Below are 20,776 nucleotides of genomic sequence, written 5' to 3'. Positions count from 1 at the left end.
TTTGCAGGGTGGTGCTTGCGGGGACGTGGGGGGAAGAGGGTCCGGCTGGAGCAGCCTGCAGGGCAGAGGCCTCAGTCCCTGACAGAAATCTTTCCCTTCGCACGGGCGTGTGGCACCAACAAAGGCAGATTCCCTCACCAACTACTCCGTTTCCTCAGTTTCTCCTTAACTACTTGCAGTTTCTAGAATGTGTGACTTTGTCTTACACCTTTGAATAAACTGTCTCTTCCAGAAACTTCTCAGCTCCACCAGCCATCCCCTGGCCCCTTACCCTCCCTTCCCGTCTCGGTCTGTTTGTTTTGTTCCCCGGGGGTTGAAAGCTTGTCGAGGTGCGGTGCGTGGCCTGTTACTGTGTCCCCAGTACCTGCCCCGGTGCCCACATACTGAAGCCATTCTGGGGGCGCTGAATGGCCGATCGAAACAAGAGTCACCAGCTGACGTGACAAGGAAATGTCCGTTTCACCATAACTCACTGCTAAATACTTTGCTAAGTAGGATGTGTGCTTCTCATTAAATATCCAGTCTGAAGGTAACGCAGAACCCACATAAGTTTTACTGATATTTGAGGTAATCTGACATAGCAAATACTTTCAAGATCTATTTGCTGTTTGCGTACAAAGGGATGACTGAACTGGCATTGTCTTAAAATATTTTATATTTAGAATTTGACCATATACTCTATCCAAAGGCTGCATCTTTTTTCTCCCTTTTAGGCTCGGCTATTTTGGGAATATTAATTATTCTAATCCGTCCTTTTATCTGCCCATTTAAGTCTTTTCTTAGATCCTCTAATTTATCATATTATTTTAATTTTTTTGAGTGAAAAGTTCAACTTCATTCCCTCTAAGGACCAAGCATAAGGGAAGTGGTACCTAGGTTTATGTAGTGGTCTCTTTCACATCTAAAGTGCTGAAAACTGTTTTCTGTATTTGAAAACTAACTAGACTTGTTTGGTTTCTGTATTCGAGGCATGCTGCTTGCTGGGTTTCTCATCAGAAATACTCCAGTCATCAGTGATAACGTACAGATCAAGCATAAGTGGTCTTCCTCTTTGAGAAGCGTAGCCCTGGCTATCATACTGGTTCGTGCTGGCCTGGGTCTAGATTCAAAGGTATGAAGTGTAAGTTTCTAATTCTTGAACAGGAATTTTGTTCCTCCAATACTCCAAGCATTTAGAATCGCTGAGATTTAGGAAATGGATTTGGATACTTTGCATGACATTCTCAGGAAGAGAACAGAATTTATCTCATGAAGGATAGTTTTGCAAATAGGACCTTGTGCTTCACAAGAACCCAAAAGATGTTCCTGTCCTTTTTGTTGGAGAAAGTTGGAGTCTGCCTGTCGGGACGGCACCAAGAATAAAGGCCCCCCCTTTTCTCTGGCAGAGATATAGGCTTTGGTCATGAATAATGGTCGTGAAGAAGAAAGCAACAAACTCCGGGTGTGCAAAGCCCTGTGCAAGTGTTTAGGTGTTAACTCTACTGGCTTAGGAAACTGCCTCGTATTTAGGAGTCTCAATTATGATTTTTTTAAAATGCTTTTTTTCATGTATGTTTTTGAATGCAGCAATGAATGTTCTTAAGGGATGAGACTTCACTCTGGCCCCATTTGGGACCACAAACTATACATAAAACTGCTACGGAGAGGGTTAAATCAGCTAGTGCGGGATTATGAGCACAGACTCCTTAGCAGCCTGCCTGGGCTCAGTCCTGGCCACGCCACTCACAGTTTCATGATCTTGGGCAAATGACTCTAACCTGTCGCCTTTTCAGATGGGGACATCTAAAAATGCGGATAATAGCATTACCTATCTCATAGGGTTGCTATGAGGACTGAATAAGCTGTCTCCAAAATACTTAGAATGCTGAACTGTCTGTTAAATAAAACTCATCACCTGGACAATCCATGCAGACCCAAGCGTGGTCTGAACACTAAAGGGAAAGCATTGAAGGTCTTCTCTGCGTGTCTTTGGAGAACTGTACTGTTGTGTCCATTTCTGTTTCAGGCCCTGAAGAAGCTGAAGGGTGTTTGTGTCAGACTGTCCATGGGTCCCTGTGTCGTGGAGGCCTGCACGTCTGCTCTCCTTGCCCACTTCCTGCTGGGTTTGCCATGGCAGTGGGGATTTATACTGGGGTAATGACTGTTTCTTTATCGTATAAAAATATGCAGAGACATTTAGAACTTTCACTGATTATGGAATCACAAGAGAATGCATAGTAGAATTTTCTTAAGGACTCCAGAAAATGCAACGTAGATGTTCAAGCATAATCTAAGTATTCTAACTTCCAAATTTAGTCTGTGTCTTTGTAGGTACTAACCATAAAAGTCAGGCTGGGCGCGGTGGCGCACACCTGTAATCCTAGCACTCTGGGAGGCCGAGGCAGGAGGATCACTCGAGGTCAGGAGTTCGAGACCAGCCTGAGCAAGAGCGAGACCCCCTCTCTACTGAAAATAGAAAGAAATTAGCTGGACAACTAAAAGTATATAGAAAATATTAGCTGGGCATGGTGGCGCATGCCTGTAGTCCCAGTTACTCAGGAGGCTGAGGCAGGAGGATCGCTGGAGCCCAGGAGTTTGAGGTTGCTGTGAGCTAGGCTGACGCCAGGGCACTAACTCTAGCCTGGGCAACAGAGTGAGACTCTGTCTCAAATTAAATAAATAAATAAATAAATAAATAAATAAATAAAAATGTTAGCATCTACTGTTCAAACTATCGAAGAAGTCATGGTCTTTTGCCTACACCTGATTCCATGCCTGTGAGAGAGCTGCCTCATCTCACCTCAAAGTCTGCACAGAGAATAGCAAACACAGCAGCACTAGCAAAAGCTGTTATTGTGTTCCTGCTGTCACCAGAGTATTATGACTCCGTGGTTGCGCTGTCTCTTCCTTCCACTGTCTGTTTTTTACCTCCAATGGTTAAGAGCCATGAGAAGTAAATAAATAAGAAAAGACTTACTAAGAATTTAGTGCTAATAAGTGGGCAAGAAGATTGAAATTTTTACTTCTCAGGTAGGGCATGCCTGCAGTCCAAGCTACTCGGGAGGCTGAGGTGGGAGGATCGCTTAGGCCAGGAGTCCAAGGCTCTAGTGAGCCATGATCATGCCTGTGAATAGCCACTATTAATACATTCCAGCCTGGGCAACATAACGAGACCTCGTCTCTAAAAAAAAAAAAAAAAAAAAAAAAGAAAGAAAGAAAACTGAAGAAAGCAAAAGAAAGAAAAAGAAAAGAAGTTCTTACTTCTCATAGTTAAGAATCTGGAGCTCTACTGCCTGGAATCAAATCCCAGCTCTGTGATTTTCCAGTATGCAATCATTGACAGGTTATTTAATCTCTCTGTGCCTCAGTTTCCTCATTTGCAAAATGAAGGTAGATGTGTGATGTCTATCTCTTAGGGTTTTCATGGGGATTAAGTTACTTAATATATGTAAAGTGCTCAAAACGGTGCTTGGTACACAGTAAGCACTATAAAATATTTTCTACTATTACAACTGCTGTCATTATTGGTCTCACTGTCACTGTCACTGTGGTCTTCTCCTTCTAATCTGTTGTCTCACTGTGTATCCCAAGCCCTGGACGAAGGCCCACCATCCCTAGGTTCCAATCCAGAAAGTCCATGGCAATGTTTTAGAAACCTCACAACATAAATATTTTGTTTAAAACAAAGGCAGTGTCTGGGCTCAGCCCCGTGAGGTCGTCTATACCACTCGTAAATATAGATTCTTAGGCCGCCAAATGGTTCCCAAGCAGGTTGTCCAAACCACACTTTGAAAACACACACCGTCAGAACTTTTGTGCGTGTATGTTTCTGGTTTGGTGCTTCCCTACTATTGAAAGACTGTAGTTGTCCAAAGTGTAACCTTTAAAATAGGGCAGCTTATTATAATTAAAAAATAATAATGAGTAAGAGACTCCCGTGAGTGTTTACAGTGCTGCCTGCTTAGCTTTGTTTTAGGTGCTGTTTCTCCAGCCGTTGTGGTGCCCTCCATGCTCCTTCTGCAGGGAGCAGGCTACGGTGTGGACAAGGGCGTCCCGACCTTGCTTATGGCTGCCGGCAGCTTTGATGACATCCTGGCCATCACAGGCTTCAACACGTGTCTGGGCATGGCCTTTTCCACAGGTAAACTCATCAGCTCACAGCATGCTGTTCTCTCGTGCTCTCCAGACATAGGCTAAATTGTTGTAAGCACGGCATGTTTGCTTGATAATTAAGGCAAATGAAAAACAGGGAAAACAACACCAAGGGTTCTGTACCTATGGAGGAACCAGAAGCTACCTCTCTTTGCCCCCTTCCTCCCTCTGGGTATGTTAACAGACTGCTCAGGGAGCACGTGGGAAGTGAGTAAGGGGGGTGGAAAAAGGCAGTGAGGTTTACAGAAGCAGAACTGCTTCTGCTTGGGTTGATCTGGGAAAGGTTAGTGCTAGAAACTTCACACAAAGGGTAAGAAGGTTTTTCAATGAGCACAAACGACAGAGAGCAGTCCAAGTGGAAGGAACAGCATGCTTTAAAAACAGGAAAAGTTTCTGTTCTCTCATCTCTAATATTTTATGTGTAATAACAGCAATGATTTTAGTGGGTGTCATTCAAACTCAGTGTATCAAATGGATATATTTTGTTTCAAGTAGTAATAAAAAAGGAACTTAAGGCATTTTTTCCTCCCAGTATTATTCAACACCTCTCTTAAACTAGTAAGAACAGATTACACCACTTGATCTTAGCCAAAAGACCAGAAGTGATTCAACACTTTTATTATCCTTTGCCACAGCACAAGTGTAAGTTCATTCCTTAATCTTAAATCCAAAATTGGGAATAAAATTTGCAACTCCATAGCATTGACAAAGTGTAATTGTAGCCTAAATTTAGCTTCAGATTCTTTGGTGGGAACACACCTTCTTGGAAAGTCAGGTATTCTCATTCTCTCCAGCCCCTGTAGTTATATTCTCATTTTACGATTATATGTGATTTATTCTGATTACCTAGAACCCCGACGTTTCCCATTGCTCCAGAGTCTGCCTTCTGTCCAGTCCCTGGTAAATTACTCTTGTCAAAACATTGTTGTCGTAACGCTACTATCTTGTTCAGGAACCAGTGAGGATTCTGTTACCTATTAGGTCAAACCTATGCTGTTGTCTTTATTTTAACTCTGCGATCCCTATCCAAACTTAACATTCTTACCACTTTCTGGCATACACCTCCAAAATGATGGTTCTCAGCCTTAGCTGCACACTAGAATTACCTGGGGGGTTTTAAAAAATACTCTTAGGTGGGTCCTACCTTAGACCAATTGAATCAGAACCTGTGGGAATGGAACCCATTGCAGCCTGAATTAGGAACCACAGCTTTAGAGCAACAGAGTTTACCTTCGAATCATGGTGGGAAAGGAGGACGAACACAGGCAGTTGGAGTTTTCATAATCTGGCGGGGTGGGGGGGTGGGGAGGATGTGGATAGCTTGAAGAACCTTCCTAGTTGACTCTGTGATGACCAGCTAAGGGGGGTCCTGGATCTAAGCCCTGCCAGAGTGACTGAATCAGAATTTTTAGGGTGGGACTCAGGAAGTTTTTTTCTTTTCTTTTCTTCCTTTCCTTTCCCCTTTCCTTTTCCCTCTCCTCTCTTCTCTTCTCTTCTCTTTTTTCTTTTCTTTTTTTTTTGAGACAGAGTCTTGCTCTGTCACCCAGGCTAGAGTGCCATGGCGTCAGCCTCGCTCACAGCAACCTCAAACCCCTGGGCTCAAGCGATCCTCCTGCCTCAGCCTCCCGAGTAGCTGGGACTACAGAGGCACGCCAGGATGCCCCGCTAATTTTTTCTATTTCTGGTAGAGATGGGGGTGGGTCTCGCTCTTGCTCAGTCTGGTCTGCTGACCTCAAGCAATCCTGCCGCCTCAGCCTCCCAGAGTCCTAGGATTAGAGGTGTGAGCCACTGTACCCTGCCCAAGAAGTTTTTTTCTTTAAAACAACCCTACTGTACCAGAGACTAAAGCTAATTAGCTATTTTCTGCATATTTCGGGTAAATTACTTACTGTAACAGCTTGCGTGTAATGCTCCTGGCACAGCCAGATGCTTTTGACAGTCACATCATTACCCAGCAAAGAGCTAGCCTAGCTAAATTAAATAACTTCAGAGGGATTTTTTTTTAAATAAGAGAGATGATTGCTATAATAACAAGAAACCAAAAAAACTAGTTAGTACATTTTTTTCTTAGAAGAGTCTGTGAAGAAGGGCTTTATTTGTGTAGCAATTTTAATACAATTTTCTACACAGTGTGCTAATAAAAAAATTTTTTTTAAGTTTCCTAAATCCTGTGTGTTATGGCGGGAAATGTAGGCTCTACTTACCTATGTATTGCAACAAATAAAGACTCTTCTAAGTGCAATTTCAAAAATAATTTGTTTTCAGATTTGCTTTTGGAATAATCAATTTCAGAAGGACTAAGTCCTTTGCATTTATTGCAGTAAGAAGATTCTTGATTTTAATTGCCAAACTCTTAAGTTGTTTTATTCTGTACATACCAGAGCTACTAAAATCAATGTACTTTATTATTAAAAACGCAAGCTCTTAAATGGTAATTTGAAAACCTAACTAAATGTTATCTATTCCCCTAGCCTATACATAGAATATAGTAGGACAGCTTAGTTATGAATCATGGATTTTTGTCTTTCGTAGTTTCTTAAGGCCTCTCAAGTAGATTTTTATTGAAGTAAACATACAGAGTATGCCTTATACCTATTTAAAAATTTGTCTCCAATAATATGTATACTTTTCTTATAAAATAGGCCCACTTTATTAGACATTTTAAGTTACGTATATTTAAGAATGTGGAAAGCAGAAGCTGTCTTTAAAATTTTCCTTCTGTGTGATTAGATGCTTTATGTTGGTGACTGTGGGATACAGCTTGTGTGTTTATCAGATTTAAACCTCTGTCTGAAGTTTTTCTTTTTGTGGATTTTTCAGGCTCCACAGTTTTTAATGTCCTCAGAGGAGTTTTGGAGGTGGTAATTGGTGTGGCAACTGGATCTCTTCTTGGATTTTTTATTCAGTACTTTCCAAGCAGTGACCAGGTAAAAGAAATAATCTGCGGGAAAATCATGCTCTAAAATATCATTAGAAAAACATTCTAGAACACTTTCCTTACAGCTGGGTATGAAGGATGTGTTTGAGAAAATGGTTCCCCATTTTAAAATTGCTTTCTGCTATACCAGTGCTATTCATGAGATTCGTGAAGACGGCTAAACATGGAAGATTTCAATGCAGTCCTCAAATTTTTCTATTTTATATTCTGTACATTTCAAATTTCACTGCAAAACAAATAACATCAATTCCAAATTAATAGGATATGCAAGTTTTTGAAAACCATAATACTCAACTAAACCAAAATGTATAATGGCTATTTTGGTCCCTCTTTTTAATATTAAAATACCTTAGCCTCTGGCCAAGTACTGTGGTGAATGTCTATAGTCCCAGCTACTCAGGAGGCCAAGGCAGGAGGATCCCTTGAGTCCAGGAGTTAGAGTCCATCCTGAACAACATAGCAAGACCCCATCTCTAAACATATAAATGAATGAACGAATGAATGTATGTAAGTCATCCGCTAGTGCCACTCTGTTTGGTACAGCAGCCACTAGCTACATGTGGTTATGGCAGACACAGAACATGTCTGTAGACACACGGATACAGCACATTTCTGTCATCACTGAATGTTCTATTGGGAAGCACTGCTCCAGTCCCATCCACACAATAGTCTATAGAGTACTATTAATATGACCATTTTACTGATGAGGAAACTGAGGCTCAGGCAGGAGAAGTGACTTGAACGAGATCACATAGCTAGAAAGCAGTATAACTGGGAATGAACTCAGGTAATCCACCTCCAGAGCTTGCATGCCTCCAAGTCAAGCACTTTTATGACCCACTTTCTAAAATGACCAAGAGGTTTAAAGAGCTAAACAGGGAAATGTAAAGGGAGAAAACTACACAGTTCTTAGACTTTAAAACAACAACAACAATAAAAAACTACTCTCAGTCTATAACCTCTTAAAGCTTCTTGGTATTCACAGATTTAGAAAGAAAAACCAAGGAGGCCGGCCGGGCACGGTGGCTCACACCTGTAATCCTAGCACTCTGGGAGGCTAAAGCGGAAGGATCGCTTGAGCTCAGGAGTTCGAGACCAGCCTGAGCAAGAGCGAGACCCCTGTCTCTACTAAAAATAGAAAGAAATGATCTGGACAGCTAAAAATACATAGAAAAAATTAGCCAGGCATGGTGGCGCATGCCTGTAGTCCCAGCTACTCAGGAGGCTGAGGCAGGAGGATTGCTTGAGCCCAGGAGTTTGAGGTTGCTGTGAGCTAGGCTGACTCCACAGCACTCTAGCCCGGGCAACAGAGGGAGACTCTGTCTCAAAAAAAGAAAGAAAAACCAAGGGAGCATTAAATTAAAAAGAGTAAACTGAGAGCCTGAAAATAATAAGAGATATGGTATCTATAATGTCATAATACTATAATGTAAATGCTTCCAGGGATGAGGAAACAAAGCTTGGAGAGGTTAAGTAATGTGGCCACTGCACAGGCCAATGGTGTAAAAAACCTATAATTTTAACCTTTGTCTGTCTGGCTGCAAAGCTCATGCTCTTTTTCTGCTACTTTATTAAGCCCTGTGAAATTCTTCATTGATAACTGCAGAGGAAGTGAATCGGTGTTCCTAAAAGAGGAACCTACATTTGTACATGTACTAACTCTGCTTTTGTTAAGGAAAGGAAAGGAAGTGTTATGTCATGCATTTATTTTGTCTGTTTACACAGATATTTTTATTTTCCTCTAAATTCTGGATATAGGAAAATTAATCGTTAAAAATCAATTATTTGAAATCGTTGAGCTAATCATTTTTTTCCTTGTGAAGGACAAGCTTGTGTATAAGAGAGCATCCCTTGTTTTGGGGTTCTCTGTGCTGGCTGTGTTCAGCAGTGTGAACTTGGGGTTCCCGGGATCGGGAGGACTGTGCACTCTGGTCATGGCTTTCCTCGCGGGCATCGGATGGGCCGGCAAAAAGGTGAACTTCATTTTAAATTCTTCTACTCATGACTCTTTTCTGATCAGATTAATTTTTCTTTCCAGATACTTTCTTAACATCAAATTAATGCAATTTTTAATTATAAAAGGTATTTTCTGTACATACACAAATGTGCACCCAATGTACATCTTTTTTTCCCTTACATATCAATGTATAACTTGATGTCTTTACTTAAAATATACCGTGGTGGCCGGGCGTGGTGGCTCACGCCTGTAATCCTAGCACTCTGGGAGGCCAAGGCGGGTGGATCGCTTGAGGTCAGGAGTTCCAGACCAGCCTGAGCAAGAGCGAGACCCCGTCTCTACTAAAAAATAGAAAGAAATTATCTGGCCAACTAAAATATATATATAGAAAAAATTAGCCGGGCATGGTGGCACATGCCTGTTAGTCCCAGCTACTCGGGAGGCTGAGGCAGGAGGATCGCTTGAGCCCAGGAGTTTGAGGTTGCTGTGAGCTAGGCTGACGCCACAGCACTCACTCTAGCCCGGGCAACACAGCGAGACTCTGTCTGGAAAAAAAAAAAAAATATATATATATATATATATATATATATACACCATGGTCTTACTACCACGATGCCTTCTTTATTCTTTGTACTGGCTGCAGAGTATTGCATTGTATAGCTGTACCATACTTTGACCAGTCTCCTACTAACAGATATTTAGGTTGTTTCTAGTTTTCTGCCAAGACAAACAGTGCTTCAATAAAATATATTTACATATTCCATATTTCTTAAACTCAATCAATTCTAAAAGTCACCATTATTTTACATGCTACCAAGAAAAAAAGAAAATCCTGCCAATTAAAACTATGACACATCCTAATTGCAGAAATGTTAAAATGTGAGAATATGTATTTTAAAATCAACAAAATATAGAGTATTTTTGAGTTTTTCTATAGGATAAATTTCTAGAAATAGGATTGCTCTGTGAAAGAGTATGTACCTTCATCTTCTTGACAGTATTAATTTGCCTTTTTGAAGCTGTACCAATTTACATTTCCACTAATAGTAGGTGCGAGTATCTGTATTTCTAATCCAACTGTTTTAAGTCTTCAGATATTCTGATAATCAGATAGGTAAAGAATGTATCTTATTATTGAACTGATTTGCATTTCTTTATGGGGAAAGCTAGTCATCTTTTTATATGATTACTAGCCAGTTTATTCAGAAGCCCATTTTTATAAGGTTGTTTTGATTTTTCTTACTGATTTTTAAGATCATTGAGAATATTCATTTTCTTAATATATATTATAGAAATTCTCTGGTTGTAACTTACTTATTTTAATTTCCAGATGCATTTTTATAGACTTGACAGGATCATATGCTATTCTGCTTAATGAAGAAATTAAGATGGTGACCTAAACTAAACGTAGCTATATCATTCTGGAATAATCTTATAACAACTGAAGAGTATTCAAAATAATTACACTTAAATAATTAAAATAATTAAGTAAGTAATTAACATAATACCATATGGAAAATACATGAAGGTTATAAATCTTGAGATTACATTTGTAATCAGGCTCAAGTGAATTTCTGTGGGGATTAGCCAGAGACAGAATTCCATTGTGGGTAAACGGCATTCAAGCGGGAGGCTGTCGCTCTGTCGGGCTGTGGTTCTAAAGCGAGGACGAGTGTGACCGTGAAGCATTGCATTTTACAGAGGATGGATTGGTAGAGGCTGCCTGGAGCTTTGTGTCCAGAAGAGAATGAGGTCCGGGAAAGTGCTAGGTGGATGGTCTTGCGGGGTAAAGGGAAGAATCGCTTTTCAACCCTGCTCTAGACACCAGGTGGGCACCTGGGTTCGCTGCCCCGTCAGGAGGCTTGGCTGCCAGGCTGATTTCATTCTTAGCAGCACCTATAATGAAAGTCTACTTTCTGACTTTAAGTAACTTAACATCCAACAAGAGCAAAGCTAAAAGAGAAATTGCTTCATCCCTTCTCTCTCACAAGCATTTGCTCTTATCAAAACATTTGTTCTTTTATGGCTTCACTTTCTGTGGGCGCTGAGGCAAGGTTGTCACACGTCCCTGGTCTTCTGTCCAATCCCAGCTCAGGACAGAGAGGCATGCTGGCTCCCTTAATTCTCTCCGAGGACTCAACGTCTGTCTGTCCACCTTCCTAGCCCGGGCTGCTGGCGAACGTGCCCTGCTGTTTGAGGCACTCTGGTCTGCTCTTTGCCCCGGCACAGAGATGGCAGTTTTCGCTTAGTGACGGGATGCGAGCACATTTGCGTTGACGCGCCGTGTACAACATCTCAAAAGTTCGCCAGGCATTAGCATTTTATAAACTGCCCCTTAACTTCCTAATGGTAACCTTTTTTCAGCATTAAAAAATTAACATAATCCTAGCACTCTGGGAGGCTGAGGTGGGAGGATCGCTCGAGGTCAGGAGTTCGAGACCAGCCTGAGCAAGAGCGAGACCCCATTTCTACTAAAAATAGAAAGAAATGATGTGGAAAGCTAAAAATATATATAGAAAAAATTAGCCAGGCATGGTGGCTCATGCCTGTAGTCCCAGCTACTCGGGAGGCTGAGGCAGGAGGATCGCTTGAGCCCAGGAGTCTGAGGTTGCTGTGAGCGAGGCTGACGCCATGGCACTCTAGCCTGGGCAACAGAGAGAGACTCTGTCTCAAAAAAAAAAAGAAAGAAAAGATAGACTTTTAAAAGAAAAACTATAAAAAAATTAACAAAGAGAGTTTTTAAAAAATAAAGTTGATGTTTGAGTATGAAAGTGGTATATTGTCATTGTTGAAATTTAGAATTTTTTTTAAGACAGAAAGAAAGGGAAAGTAAAAAATTATCTGTAATTCTACCACCTAAAGCCAATAGCTCTGTAATGATTTAAATATTTTGGTTTATTTCATTTACTCTACAGGAAAGTTCTCAAATACACTTGTATTAAGTTTTTTCAAATTAAATTTAACAGGTAAATGCTTCCTGTTGTCACCTCTCAGAAAATCTTTAAAAATTAAAACCAATTCATTATATTATACTATCATGGGTAAAAGAGGGAAGGGAACACATAAATTTTTATTGCTACTCTGTATGGCCCTGTGTTAGGCACTAAGTGGATATTCCTTTTGTTTTCACACAAAAAAAGGCTTTGAAAAAGTATTACAATTTCCAATGCATAGAAACTATAAGTCAGAAAGACTTAAATAACATGCCCAAGGCCAGAAAATTGGAAAGTCACACTGAGATTCAAGCTCAGGTTTATCTGACTCCAGTGCAACTTGTACTACCCCAAAATACAACTGCAACGTTATCGTGCGTGGCGTTTTTATATCTTGACATCTATTTGAGTAACACGTACCATGTGTATTTAAAACATCATAATTCTAAACTTCGCAATTTAAAATTGTCTCTGAATTCATAAATGATAAGATAAAAAAGAATAAACAATGAAAAGGAGCCATCTCATTTGGAATAGAGCATAAAAGAGTGGTTTTAGCAACGGGGAAATCAAGAGGAGACCGATGCCTACGCCAGTGGGCATTTGACTATGAGCACAGAAGGAAAAAGGAGGGAAAGGGAAACTTTGATCACATCCAATTACATGATTCTTCAGGAAAACTATAATGAGTGATATAGAAGAGATTGTTATAAACCAAACCATCGCTCTCTTTGACTTCCTGCAGCAGATTACATAGAAGGTCAATGTCATCTCACAACCCAGAAGTAGAACTATTAACACCTTTTATATATTTACCTCCAATAACTCTCCTATGTGTTAATATATCTCTTTGTCTACACACAGACACAAACACACACACATGGATGCATCATAGTTTGGTTTTTTCAAGCATTTCCTCATACCTATATATTTAGGTTATTTCCAGTCTCCACTATTTTACATTATGCTGAAATCCCATTTTTGATGATTTCCTCAGGGCAGATTCCTACCAGTAAAATTTGGGAGTCAAATAATATGAACATTTTGAGGTTCTTGACACATACTACCGAACTGCTTTCTAGAGTTGTGTCCATTTACTTTTCCGCCAGTACTGTATGAGGCACCTATTTCATTATAACTTCATCAGCTTAGAGTAGTTTTCTCAAACTTTAGCAGAATTACCTGGAAGGCTTGTGAAATTAGAGTTCTGGGCCCTACCCCAAATTTCTGATTTTTGTTACAGACTATATGGTGGGGCCTGAGAATTTGCACATCTAACTCATTTCCAGGGGAGGCTGATGCTGCTGAATCTGGGGCATTTTGAACCACTGGCTTAAAATATTATTGGTTTTAGTCTTTAGCCATATTGATAGGTAAAAAGTGGTATCTTGTTTCTTTTATGCTTCTCTGACTAACAGTGAAATTGAACAGTTTTTCATGTATTTAGCTACTTGATTTTTTTCTTTGACAGATCTTTTGTTCAGTATCTTCTGAAGTATAATGTGATTATTGATCTGTAAGATACATCTATATAAATGATATTAGCCCTTTGGGCATTTTTATATTGTTCATTTTGAAGATTCAGATATCTTATATTTTCATGTAGTCAGATTTGTCAATCTCTTATTATGAGCTATCCTCTTAAAGTTATCTTTCTCAGTGAAATTAGTATATATGTTATCTTATTTATTCGTAACAATAACCTTGAAAGGTAGAGATTAGGCCCATTTTACAAATGAGGACAGTAAGTCTTATAGCTATTAAATAGATTGCATAAAGTCTAAAAGCTTTGACCTAAGGTCAAAAGAAGTAAGTGGCAGAGAAAGGAAAGAAAACTCATGTTCATCGAATCTATCATGTGACAGGTACGCTTCACATCTTTTCTGATTTAGTACTCAGGAAAGTTCCTATTTCTGGAAGCATCAAACCAGTGAGTGCAATTTGGATTCTCTTCTTCTCTTTTTCTATAGCATCAGGTCTAAGAACTCAGACTACTCAGGCTAATCTCAGTTTTATGACTTCCTAGGTGTATGACCATGTACAAGTTATCTAACTTCAGATTTCAATTTCCTTTTCCCTAAAATGAGGAGTGATAATAGCAACAAGTTCATAGAGTGGAGGATTGAGTGAAATCGTCCGTATGCAGCACTTAGCAAAGTGCTCGATCACAGAATACATTCAGTAAATAATAATACTCATTATTTTCATGACTCCTTCCCGAGCAGCATGATAGAATAAAAAGTGCGTAACACTTAAAATGTGGAGATTGGGAGCCAAATCCAAGTTTTACCACTTTCTAGTTGTACAATCCAAATAAAGTCATTTGCCTTCTCTAATGCTCAGTTTTCTCAACTGTAAATTGAAGACAATACTAATATCTAAAAAACTGTCATAACTATTGTGTGGGAAAATGGAAATAACACACTTGTAAACTCCACAGTGCTATAGCAACATTGTTGAGTTGTTACACTTTGAAAAGCTAAGTATTTTATAAAATTCTGTTTCTATAGTTTTCTGACATTATTGTATACTTTGTACTTGGTTTTCCTTATAATCATTAGTCTTGCCATTTTTTTATTCAAATGTGCTCACCTTTTTAAAGCTTCTTCTATTTTTTCATCTCTTTTCAAATCCAGTATTTCTTCTAATGACTTTTACAGTTATGGAATTTTTTCCTGAGATATAGTATTTCGGATTTTCTGAATCTTGACGTGTTCTCTCCAAGAAGAGAAGAGTCAAGTTAAGTAGGTTTTTAACTCATGATGAAAGTTCCATTTGTTTTCACTTTCTCCTTCTGTCCATCCCTGAGAGTGATTTATATTTTTGAAGATTCTTACTAATGGTGCATACACATGTGTAAAGTGGTCTTAATTTTCAATGGAAAACACAGTCTTCACCACCTTGGGCTCATCTTCTTTTATCTATAGCCTATTCAATGACTTCATTTTCTTTGTAAACAAATTCATTTTAGTTTTGACATTATGAAAAAGCCACATGATCATACACTCCCATTTTTCAGTTTTATAATATATAAATAAGCCTATGTCTGGTGGTCTAAAGTGTTATAATCAAAAAACAAATTGTGGCCTTTGTCTACAGTTTAGAAATAAAAATAATTCGATATAGAAAACTCTTCAGCCCTTCCACTTTCATTGGTGTTCTGAGTATATGAAATATATTTGAGGACTTTCTTGTAAACAATTATTCATGGCAACAAATGACTGAGCAACCTAAAATCAATAGGGTTGATTCTTGTTCTTTACTGCTATGGGTACCAACTAAAGTCTGAGCTTTAGGTCTAATAGACTCTAAAACTAAGTTAAAAAGTAAAATATAAAGATATGTGGAAGGCTGGTAAATGGACCCTAGTTTTGGCAGAACTAATCACTGTCATTAAATGATAAAGGATCTTAGATGTTATGTAACATGAACTTCTCATTTTACCCAGGAGAAAGATGAGTTGCTGAGAGCCAAGTGGCTTGCAGTTAGTGGGTGGCAGGTTTGAGCCTAAGTCATATGATGTGAAAAGATAACTTTTTGCATGCCGTAGCCATAGAACCATTAAATAAACCATCCAGTGCCCTCAACTAAGCACTGTCTTTCAACACTTATAAGCTAAATAGAATCTTCATTCTAATAAACATACTAGAAAAAATAAAAATAAATAGAGAAACAATGTAATCTTCCTTTGCCAAACTGATGAATACGATATGTTCTCATAGGTTCTGGGAAAGTGTGACTTTAAGCAAAAAGATATATAATGAAACCAATTTTGCCATAAGCTAATTGATATATACAAGAGTTAAGTTTCTATGGCATATTTTTGGTCACAATAACGTCACCAAACTTCTAAATAAAGACCCAAACACTTCTAGTATTAAAGACTGAAACAAGTGCAAGCTATACATACATTTAAAAGTGATAAATTAAAAACAAGTAAGATAATTATTTACCCAATTATTCCAGGTCGCAGGTGGTGGGAGCAAACCCTACACAGACGTGTGGAGAATGTGCAAACCCCACACAGACAGTTGCCCCAGCGGGAATCAGTTTGTTTCCCCTTCATCTAGGTTATAAGAAAACAGCATTGAAAGAAACGACATTGTTTGGGGACCTGCTGTATATATATGGAATTGCAGATCCTTAAAGATATTTAATTGTAAGCATAAAAATGTCATCCAAAAATATAGATTCTTTTTAGTTAATTGAAAAAAAGTCTGTTCAGTGTAAATTCTTAGACACTGTAGCAGTGTACAGTTACACTGTAACTGTAAATTACCCTTCCCAAAAAAGCATTATGGATTTGCTTTCCTATCAATTAGTAAGTTTCCTTACGTCCTCATGCATACTTTTTATTATTACAACTCTTCAGTTTTTTTTTCCAATGTGCTGTTTCCCCCCTCAAAAAAAACATGTATCATTTTAATTTGTTTCATTGATTACTGAGTTTTAGCATCTTAACGTTTTTGGCTATTTGCGTTTCTTCTGTGAATTAGTTGTGCATATGTATTGCCCATTTTTTCTCTTAGGGTCTATGTCTTTTTCTTATTGATTGGCTAATACTCTTTATTCTGTTATACATGGTGTGTATATTTTCTTCTAGTTTGTCACTTTTGGGGGCTTTGTTTAAGGTTTCTTTTGCCACAGAACATTTTGATTTTACTATAGTAAATTGTGCCAGTCTTTTCCTAGAGTCTTTTGCACTATGTGTTATAAAGTTAGTACTTATATCAATTACGGTCCTGTCAGGAAAGGGATATTATATAATAATTGGAATAGGGAAAGTTTATTATTAGCCATGCCAGGGATCAGAGTAACAAGGTATTGTAAGAGTAAGATGCGAAGAGACAGCCTAGAGCATATGGGAATGACAGCTGTAAATCCCTAAGGCTACACTAGGTCATCCTTTCCACCACCCCCCTCCCCAATCCTGCCTGCAGGGCTGAGATCCAGTCCTTGTCAGAGCCTTGGCTCCCAGAGGGTAGAGAAGTCACAGCGGTGCTGTGCTGGCAGGATTTGGTGAAAATCCACGCTCCACATTTGTGGGAAATCCATCTGCTAGGGTGCGTGGGGAGATATCCTGCCCAAGGGAGTCTGCTGGGAAACTGCCCCAGGGGTATGTTCGTGGAAGCTGACGCCACCAGGTACTGCTGTACTGTGAACTGCAGGAGCCCCTACTGGGGAAAGCCACCTGGGATGCAGGAACCTAGTGCTGAAGAAAACAATGAGTGCTGCAGGATCCCGCTGGGAGGAGCCACAAAAGCCAGGGGAAAAAACACCTGCTTGCAATTTCTCTTCAGCACAGTCTGCTAACAAGGTTTAACATGCTGCTATCTGGCTGGGGAGAAATGTCGAAAAGGCCCAGCTCCATTGTCTGTAGAGCAACAGTGAAAGAGAAATTGGAGCCAAGGGGCAATAAATTGATAACTGGCACGATGCTTTATTAGCCTGGATTTATTTTTGTGCATGATTTAGTAGCATGTACAAAAGATAAAATAAGATTTTTGTAAAGACAAAATAAAATTGGAACAATTTCAAGATACATCAGTAAAGAAATGATTGAAAAACTATGGTCCTCCAAACTGTAGATTACTACACAGCAACAATGAGGTGCATATCCAGATATATGTGACTATACTGTGAACTCTCTCAATCATATTGTTGAATGAAAGTTAACATAAACTTTTATTAAACACCACTATAACAATATGTACACACACACATGCACATATACAGTGTCTTTAGAAGCAGTACTCGTAAGGTTGTAAGAATCTTTATAATTAACATCCATTTGTAAACCAATATTTAGTATGCTAAATTAGCACCTCATATATCTTAACTGTATTAGACATGTGTTCATGAAATTTTTTGCTCTGTTTGAGCTAACCTCTTAGTTATAGAAGCCACAGAAATAAAGCCTATCCCAGGTCAAATGATTCAAATTTCAAATTAGTAAAATTCTTGGTATTTGTAACTTCACATAGTAAAAATCTGTGCGTGTGTGTGTGTGTGTGTGTGTGTTTTGTTTGTTTTTCTTTTAGGTGGAGGTTGAAAAGATAATTGCAGTTGCCTGGGATGTTTTTCAGCCCCTTCTTTTTGGACTGATTGGAGCAGAGGTATCTATTGCATCTCTCAGACCAGAAACTGTTGGTAAGAATTTCAAAGTGGTACTTTTGCTAAAATTCACTTATTTTTTTTTTGTTAAACTGCTCACCAATAAAATCCACTTTTTATATTCAATTGAAATATTTTCAGTAGGTATGTGTACAGTGGTTCCCATTGTCACAATTATACAGAAAGTTAATTATGATCTAAGTATTTTAGAGTCATTGGTTGGAATATAATGCTTGTTAATCTAAGACAGTGAATTTTCTATCTTTAATATTGTTCCTTGTACATAAAAGCAACACTGCTGACCACTATCTAGAAAATTTAGGGCTTAAAATTTTTTTCCAAGTATAAGAACATTCATCTAGCCTTGTTCTGGTCGAAGGCCAGGATTTTAAAGATAACTGTTGATAGCTAGTTCTGTAATATGAAAGAATGGAATAGAAATGCTTGGCTGTTCATTCATTTTGTTATTCATTCATACATTCAAAAGCCAGTGAACTCTTTAAAGAGGTAACTACATTCCCCTTTCCCTCTTCAACTCCTGTTGCCTTCCTCCGTATATTTCAGTCCACCTCTGCCTCATCACATAACCGATTATACTCTCACCAGGGTTATATTACTAAATCCAGTCTTTGTTTTACTTGATCTCTCAGCAGCATATGAGGCAATTGAATTCTTTAAAACACTCTTTTACATTGAGTTCTGAAACTTCATAATTTCCAGTGCCTTTTTTTGTTTCAAAATATTATGGGGGTACAATTTTTTTTGGATACATGGATCGCTTTTGTAATGCTTGAGTCAGGGCTACAAGTGTGCCCATTACCCAGATAGTGTTCACTGTACCCCTTAGGTAGGTTTTTTACATATTCCCTCCTGTCCCCTCCCCTCTGCTTGATTTCTGCTGAGTTTTACTTCCCTCTGTGCATGTGTGTGTGAGTACATGTAGTGTAGTTTTCCAATTTAATAGTAAGTACATGTAGTGTTTGTTTTACTATTCTTGAGATACTTCACTTCGGATAGTGGTCTCCAGTTCCATCCAAATTGTTGCAAAAGGCATTAATCCATCATTTTTTATGGCTGAGTAGTCTTCCATGGAGTACGTATACCACATTTTGTTAATCCTCTCATGAATTGATAGACCCTTGGGTTGATTCCACATCTTTGCAATTGTGAATTGTGTTGCAATGAGCATTCAAGTGCAGGTGTCTTTTTGATAAAATGACTTCTTTTCCTTTGGGTAAATAGTCAGTAGTGGGATTGCTGGATCCAATGGTAGGTCTACTGTTAGTCCTTCGAGGAGGCTCCATACTGTTTTCCATAGAGGTAGTACTAATTTGGAGTCTCACCAACAGTGTATAAGCATTCCCTTCTCTCTGCATCCATGCCAGCATCTGTTGTTTCTGGACTTTAATAAAAGCCAACTGCGGTAAGGTGATATCTCATTGTGGTTTTAATTTGCATTTCCCTGAGGATTAGTGCTTTTTGAGTTTCTTTACACCATAAGTAGCTTAAACACTGCTTTTCATCAAAGTTCTTGCCAAGGTCTCTGTGCTTCTCACTCTGTATCACTTCTATGACTTTATCTACACCAGTGATGCCAATTATAAACTATCCAATTCCAAAATCTTTATCTCTAAATCAATATATCCAATTGCTGATTGGACATCACCACTTGTCCAGGGGGCCCCAACCTATGGTGAATTGTATAATTATTTCATTATAATTACACTGTAATAATAGTAGAAATAAAGTGCACAATAAATGCAATGTGCTTGAATCATCCCGAAACCACCTCACCCCACCCCACTCCACCCCCAGTCTGTGGAAAAATTGTCTTCCATGAAAATGGTCCTCGGTGCCAAAAAGGTTGGGGACCGCTGTCAGAACTTCAAACTCTATATGTCTAAAATAATCATCCTTTCTTCAAACCTTGAATTGTTTCCTTCTGGGAATGGTATCAACTCTTTTGTATCTTGTACTCCTCGCAACAGATGCTTTTGAATACCTGCCCACCTGGGAGAGATGCCCTTCCACAGAGAGCCACAAAACTTCTACGTAAAGAACCATATTGCAGATTCACAACAGACCCTCCCGCAATGTCTATCTGGTGTTTTACAAACACTTTGAATTTGAAAAGTTATTTATTCTTTGTGAACTTCAGTTTTTCAACTGTAAAATGAGAATAATCATCCCACAGGTTGTAAGGATTAAGTAAAACACTGCACTTAAAGCTTAGTACCTGGCACAGAGTAAACACTCAATAAATGTTACTCAGGAGTCAGCTTAGCTGTGCCAGTATTAGGTCTAGTACACCAGTCACAATCCTTTATTTTTCATACCAGGGTGAACTTGTCTTTATCATCAAAGGTTTCTCAAGGGCTGAGTGAAGTCGCTGTATGTGTCATCCAGGGATACCGTGTGGTCCGTACGCATCACCATGGTGAGACGGTGCCTATTCTGATTGGTCGGCACCCAGCCAGCTCTGTCTCATTGGCTGGTTCCCTCCAAATTGGCTGATAAATATTTTGCATATCACCTCTATGCTCTGTAAGGAATTCTCAACTACTTTGATGAAAATATTATTTTTCCCTCCTTCATGCCCTCAGTTTGTCTATACTCCACTTACCATATAGAGTATGAATTAGCTGTTTATGTCTTCCTCTGACTTCGAGGCCCACTGAAGCAAAGCCATTAGACATTTTTGTG

At 39.0% G+C, this 20,776-nt stretch overlaps 1 protein-coding gene across 3 annotated transcripts in view; it reads left to right on the top strand.

The window, feature by feature from the left end:
* The window catches only part of SLC9B2 (solute carrier family 9 member B2), a 49,106-nt gene that overhangs the window by 24,227 nt on the left and 4,103 nt on the right, over positions 1 to 20,776 (top strand). For all 3 annotated transcript variants that reach the window (XM_045536660.1, XM_045536661.1, XM_045536663.1), the window contains 6 exons: positions 969 to 1,111; positions 2,006 to 2,133; positions 3,945 to 4,120; positions 6,952 to 7,058; positions 8,893 to 9,042; positions 18,001 to 18,109. In XM_045536660.1, the coding sequence (XP_045392616.1) occupies positions 969 to 1,111; positions 2,006 to 2,133; positions 3,945 to 4,120; positions 6,952 to 7,058; positions 8,893 to 9,042; positions 18,001 to 18,109 (813 nt within the window). The remainder of the gene's footprint in view (positions 1 to 968; positions 1,112 to 2,005; positions 2,134 to 3,944; positions 4,121 to 6,951; positions 7,059 to 8,892; positions 9,043 to 18,000; positions 18,110 to 20,776) is intronic.

Source organism: Lemur catta, chromosome 24, assembly GCF_020740605.2.
Source record: "Lemur catta isolate mLemCat1 chromosome 24, mLemCat1.pri, whole genome shotgun sequence".
Taxonomy (NCBI): domain Eukaryota; kingdom Metazoa; phylum Chordata; class Mammalia; order Primates; family Lemuridae; genus Lemur; species Lemur catta.
Note: the sequence above shows the minus strand (reverse complement) of the source record. Positions and strands in the feature narration are given on the sequence as shown.